This window comes from Danio rerio, chromosome 23 (assembly GCF_049306965.1).
Source record: "Danio rerio strain Tuebingen ecotype United States chromosome 23, GRCz12tu, whole genome shotgun sequence".
Taxonomy (NCBI): Eukaryota; Metazoa; Chordata; class Actinopteri; order Cypriniformes; family Danionidae; genus Danio; species Danio rerio.
This window is the reverse complement of record NC_133198.1, coordinates 36,859,231-36,865,659: the sequence shown is the minus strand read 5'-3', so window position 1 is coordinate 36,865,659 and position 6,429 is coordinate 36,859,231. Positions and strand designations below refer to the sequence as shown.

Below are 6,429 nucleotides of genomic sequence, written 5' to 3'. Positions count from 1 at the left end.
GCTTTTCACTCATCATAGCACACGTGCTGCTGATGATGTGACAGTAAATGTGATTTGATTTGATATCTAAACCCAACTACTACCTTACTATTAATAAGCATTAAATTAAGTTAATTGATTTAAAATTCACATGTAATAGTTTGTTAATAAAGAGAATTGTACCTTAAAATAAAGTTGACCAGATTTTTTGTTTGTTTGTTTGGTTTGGTTTTTAAAGGACATTTCATATTCTGGCCTGAATTTATATGATTAAATATACAGTGGAATATCAAACACTGTTATTTTAACTATTCAATCTCTTTAATTTATTTTCCTTCGTCCCTTTATTTATTAGGTGTCACCACAGAGAAATGAACCGCCAACGTATCCAGCATGAATTTTACACAGAGGATGTCCTTTCAGCTGCAACCCAGTACTGGGAAACATTCATACACACCTATTCACACTCACAGCCAATTTAATTTATTCAATTCACCTATAGTGCATGTCGTTGGTGTGTGGGGGAAACTGGAGCACCCGGACGGAAACCCACGCCAACATGGGGTAAACATGCAAACTCCACACATAATTGACCCAGCTGGAACTCGAACCAGTGACCTTCTTACTGTGAGGTGACAGTGCTAACCACTGATATTTAATCTATTTTACAATATTTTAAAATGTCATTAATCCCTAAATTTTCAGAATCATTCCTTCAGTCTTCAGTGTCACATGATCTGAAATCTTTGTAATACACTGATTTTCTACTCATTATTAATAGAGATTGCAACAATGTATCTGTTAATAATTGGTATTGGTCAACTTTTAATTACATGCATTATCACATAAAGTGCCTTATTAGCCAATTATCAGGGCCAATTACACCCTGCCAATCAAAAGAGAGCAAGAAAACATCAGATTAGTGCTGTGAATAAAGATAATGTCTCCTGGAAGGAGTTACTGTTGAATTTGGTGATGCTAAAAGTTATGATGAAACAGAGACGCTTTTGTTTGTGGTGGGCTATTTTGACCATAAACTTTTTTAAATACATTTTTAAAATTCAATCAATATTTTAGTACGTCATTCATTTTCATCCGCTTTTCCGAGGCTGGGTCGTGAAGGTAGCTGTATTAGGAGAGAACCCTAGACTTCCCTCTCCCCAGACACTCCTCCAGCTCCTCCGGGGAGATCCTGAGGCGTTCTCAGGCCAGCCGAGAAACATAGTCCCTCCAGCATGACCTAGGTCTTCCCCGAGGCCTCCTTCAGGTGGGACATGCCTTGAACACCTCCCTAGGTAGGCGTCTAGGAGGCATCCGAAACAGATGCCTGAGCCACCTCAGCTGACTACTCTCGATGTGGAGGAGCAGCGGCTCTACTCTGAGCTTCTCCCAGGTGACAGAGCACCTCACCCTATCTATAAGGGTGCGCCCTCCCACCCTATAGAGGAAACTCAGTTCTGCAGAGATCTTGTCCTTTCAGTCATGACCCAAAGCTCATGACCATAAGTGAGAGTAGGAACGTATATTGACCAATAAATCGAGAGCTTTGTCTTTCAGCTCAGCTCCTTCTTTACCACAACAGACTGGTACTGCCCCAATCTGCCTGACAATCTCACGTTCCATCCTTCCCTCACTCGTGAACAAAACCCCAAGATACTTGAACTCCTCCACCTGAGGTAAGGACTTTCCTTCAAACCTGGAGATGGCAAACCACCCTTTTCCGCTGGAGCACCATGGCTTTGGACTTGGAGATGCTAATTGTCATTCCAGCTGCATCACACTTGGCAGCAAACCGCCCCAGTGCATGCTAAAGGTTGATGTTCAATGAAGCCAACGAAACAACATCGTCTGAGAATAACAGATAAAATCCTGTGGTCACCGAACCGGACCCCCTCCAGCCCAATTATGAACTGAATTAGTGACAAAGGGCAGCGAACATGCATTGAAAACAAGTCTGACTGCCGGCAATGCGAACCAACTTCTTCTTCTAACACTTGTTTTTCACTTAGTCTAAGGCAGGGGTGTCCAAACTCGGTCCTGGAGGGCCGGTGTCCTGCAGGTTTTAGCTCCAACTTGCCTCAACACACCTGCAAGGATGCTTCTAGAAAGCCTAGTAAGAGCTTGATTAGCTAGCAGGTGTGTCTGATTTGGCTTGGAACTGAACTTTGCAGAACACCGGCCCTCCAGGACTGAGTTTGGACATGCCTGGTCTAGGGTAACCTATATTATTTTTACTAAAACATTACACTACAGTTATTTTGATCAATAAAATACTCCATTGAATAATAAAAGCAACCATTTCTTCTTAACCAATATATAGGACCGACCCCATGCTTTTGAGCTGTGGTTTATAAACCATATATGCACGTATGAAACCACTCCATTATTACCAACGGATTATCAAGCTTTACCATAATCACTATTTTCACAAATACATCAAAAAATAATGAAACCCTGCATGAAGAATTTAAAACATGACCAAACTGCAACATTCACATCAATACTAAAAGGTTGGCTCACGTATGTTTTGGCACATTTAATTTGTAAACATGAAATCTGCATATGCATGACAACGCCAACAGAAAGAGTTGCCTGTCTGCTAATATATAGCTACACCCAGCGTTAAAAAAAACTGCACAGCAGGGTTTGACGTTCATAAAGAGATATGATGTATGCTGGAGACCTTATGAGGCTTCTGTAAACAGCAGCATGCAGTGCGATTCATTGATTTTTGTTCCCTTACAGTGAGGACGGCTTGTGTACTTACACTGCAATGCTTCGGATACTCGCTGTATGTGCACACGGCGTGCGTTGGGTTCACACACTGTATGCAATTCTTTGACATTTTTATCATTGATTTCTATTGCGATTATGAAAGAGTCAGTCAGTATGCAGCATCATGCAGCCGGGTTTGTCATGCATATAAAGAGCCAGGTTCAAATAACATGTCGCAGTTTACATTCAGTGAAATCTTCCACAGTGTAAGCTTGGTGCACGGATCATTTTGAGATTATCAGCCGATAAGAATGCACGTTTGACTTGGTTGTTAATGAATTAATGCTTTTATGATTTTTAATTTCATGTCAGCGATCTTATTTGAAGTGGTTATTGTAGTGCATGTGTATTTTAGCAATATATCGTCCACAATTGCTTCTAAATATCAACATCGTCCATTAAAAATATAACACTGGTTTAGTGTTACTGATGACACTTTACATTAAAATTCAGGGTTAACATTAGATAATGGAGTTGTTATTCATGTCAACTAAAACATTTGTTAAGCAGTTACTAATGTAAACACTAAAGTATTTATATTAATTATAATATTAATATTTACATTTGTTGTATCATTAAATTTATATCATATATATTAGGGCTGCACAATATATCGTTTCAGCATTAGACAGTGTTTTACTGACAAAAACGAGACAAAAACTAAATAAAAATGAAGTGATGATGACGACAACTATAATAAAAATATACTGACATTTTTGTTGACTAATAAAAACAAGACAAGAATGTGATTCAGGGATTTGTTTTGAAATTGAGAATTGATCTTGGTGTGTGATTCATGACACACTCACACACACATTTGAAAAGTAACTAGTCCACTGGCAGACGCGAGTGATTATCATTTGGATTGATTGCAGACACTAATTTAATTTGACATATTACCTATGATATAAATAAACAATGCATATGTAATTTTTGGTCTACAATGGAAAAGCTATATTCTATATTTTATGAGACTATTTTATTTAAGTTGAAGTTAGAACTTTTTATATAAATACATATATTCAATATTTAATTAAATTACATTTAAATTAAACCAAATTAATTTTAGTCTACTAAATATAGAGAAAATTAAGTCGACTAAAATTTTATGAAATTCAGTTGACTAAAACTAAATTGATTCAGAAGACTAAAATATGACTAAAATTGAATTTTAGTCAAAAGACTAACACTAAAATTAAATTAAAATATGATGTCAAAATTAACACTGCAAGATGAACATTCACAATAGACACATTGTGACTATACGCAATGTTGAGTCTGGGTTATAATTGAAAATTAGTTTTTTGAGGCCTGACACTGTGTGAGGGTGCCTAGTTACCCTAACCTGCCCAGTTAACCTAATTAACCTAGTTAAGCCTTAAATGTCACTTTAGACTGTATAGAAGTGTCTCTCCGTTAAACAGAAATTGTAAAGTGTTGCGTGTTATTTAAATACTATAGTTTTTATTTCTATTTTGGCTATATTTGTATTATTTCTGCTTTAATAATTTTGGTCCTTTACATGTATTTTAGTTATTTTTTATAAGCTTATCATTTAATTAGATTTTTTTGTATATGCACTCCCCTATAGAATCATTCCAATCAATCTAAAATATAAATTCTTTCCATGCAGTTATTCAACTCATCTATAGTGAAATTGTATTCCTATTGCAAAATATATTGCAGAAGAAAAAATATGTTAGATTATGTTAAAATTTTTTTTCCAATATAGTGCAGCCCTAAAATATATATATATAAATATTTTTTTTTCCATATTAAAATATTACATATGAGTGATATTGGTATTATTGGTACTAATTAAAATATTGTAACAAATATCTTCTTGGATTTAGATCATTTTAATGAATGCATTAAGTAATGTTAACTAATCAATTCTTATTGTAAAGTGTCGCCATATTATTTAAATACTATAGTATTTATTATTATTTTTAAGTGAGATTTTTTTTGGTTAATATACATTATATTGTCAGTTTCGAATATTTTTATTTGTATGATTTCTGCTTTACTAATTTTGGTCCTTTAAACGTATTTTAGTTATATTTTAAGCTTTTTATTTAACATTGTTTTTCAACAACATAACTAAATTATTGGTAATTATTTAGGTAAACAATAGCAATATCCACGTAATAGTTGACACTATGGAAATTTCAAACCTTACTCTGTGCATTTGATAGAAAGAAAATATTTCTATTTAGCTTTACTTCTTTTTCAGTTTTAGTTTTTAAGTATTTCCAACTTTACTTCTCTCTGATGCTCTAAAAAACACATGAAGTAGTTCTCTTTCACCACAAGGCGGCGCTATAACACCAAGCCTGATCAGCATGCCTATGTGCAGTTTTGTTTCCTTACCCATTTTATACAACCTGAGATATGATGTCGATTGCATGGAGCCTGTAGACGGTATACTGTGTGTGATTTACTAAACTGTATGAACCAGAGCAGTTGGGTTTAATCCTCCACTCAAACGACATTAACCATTCCAGTCTGAACATCAACAAACAAACAAACTAAATAAATAAAAAAAGAAAAATTCCAAAACCGAGTTTGTGGAATCAGCTGGTGACTTTGGTCCTTTTTATCGCTATTATTCCGCTCCTTTTTTTCTCCCTTTGGTGAAACAATGCAACCTGAAGTTTGACACCAGTGCTGGGCAGCATTGAGGACCGAGAGAGCTCAGACACTGGAGGAGATCACTCTTCCTCCTCCTCGTCCTCCTCTTCCTCCTCTATGTTGAGGAAGGGGTCGTATTTGAGGCAGTTGTGAAGGTAGTGGAGGATGGTGCGGTGCAGGTGCTGCTGGCTCCGCTCTTCCCTCAGAGTGTGGCCTTCGTCTGGGTAGAGCTGAAGGGTGTAGTTGGCCTCTACCTTCACCAGACGACTCAACAGCTCAGCGCTGTGTTGGAAATGCACTCGCGCTAAACACACAAAAGAAAAGGGACATGGCTGGGAATCCACAAATGATGTATCTAGAGGATTCAGCATCGTGTAATTGCGAACACTAACCATCTGCGGTCCCGTGTATGAGGAGGAAGTTTTCGTCTTTGAGCTTGTGGATGTCGTCCAACAAAGATGCAGTCTGCAAAAAAAACACAAAAAAAAAAAAACACACAGAACTGTTCAGCTAGTGCTTTGGCAGAGACATGGCTTGTAGAGTTTTTACACCAGTACTGTTGCTATTTTGTTTCTCATTTTCTTTGCACACATGGAACAAATTATTTTCTTGGATTTAGATCATTTTAATGAATGCATTAAGTGATTTTTACTAAGCATTTCTTATTGTCAAGTTATTATTTAAATACTATAGTATTAATTACTATTTTTAAATAGGAGTTTATTTGGTTATTATACATTATATTGTCAGTTTTAAAAATTTATATCTGTATTATTTCTGCTTTACTAATTTTGGTCCATTAAACGTAGATGTTTTTCAACAATATACAAAATTATTGGTGATTAATTAGGTAAACAATAGCAATATCCATGTAATAGTTGACAATATCCATGAAATAGTTAATTTGTGCACATTTTTGAGTCTTTATTTTTTTTATTTTTGAGTATTTATTTTATGTCAATGCATGCTAATAAATATTTAGCCGGTTTCTATATGAATTTCAGTAATATTATTCAATAATATGGAACTGATTCTATGATTTAT

The 6,429-nt window shown here is 35.5% G+C and overlaps 1 protein-coding gene across 13 annotated transcripts in view; it reads right to left on the bottom strand.

Moving 5' to 3' along the window:
* Nucleotides 1-5,207: 5,207 nt before the first annotated feature.
* Nucleotides 5,208-6,429, bottom strand: part of LOC101886435 (inactive dipeptidyl peptidase 10) — a 124,006-nt gene continuing 122,784 nt past the window's right edge. For 12 of the 13 annotated variants that reach the window (XM_068216928.2, XM_073939255.1, XM_073939250.1 and 9 more), the window contains 2 exons: nucleotides 5,778-5,850; nucleotides 5,208-5,689 (listed from right to left, as the gene is read on the bottom strand). In XM_068216928.2, the coding sequence (XP_068073029.1) occupies nucleotides 5,466-5,689; nucleotides 5,778-5,850 (297 nt within the window). In that variant the 3' untranslated portion in view covers nucleotides 5,208-5,465. Of the gene's footprint in view, nucleotides 5,690-5,777; nucleotides 5,851-6,429 lie in introns of those variants that run through there. The other variant, XR_012398643.1, reaches the window with a different exon arrangement.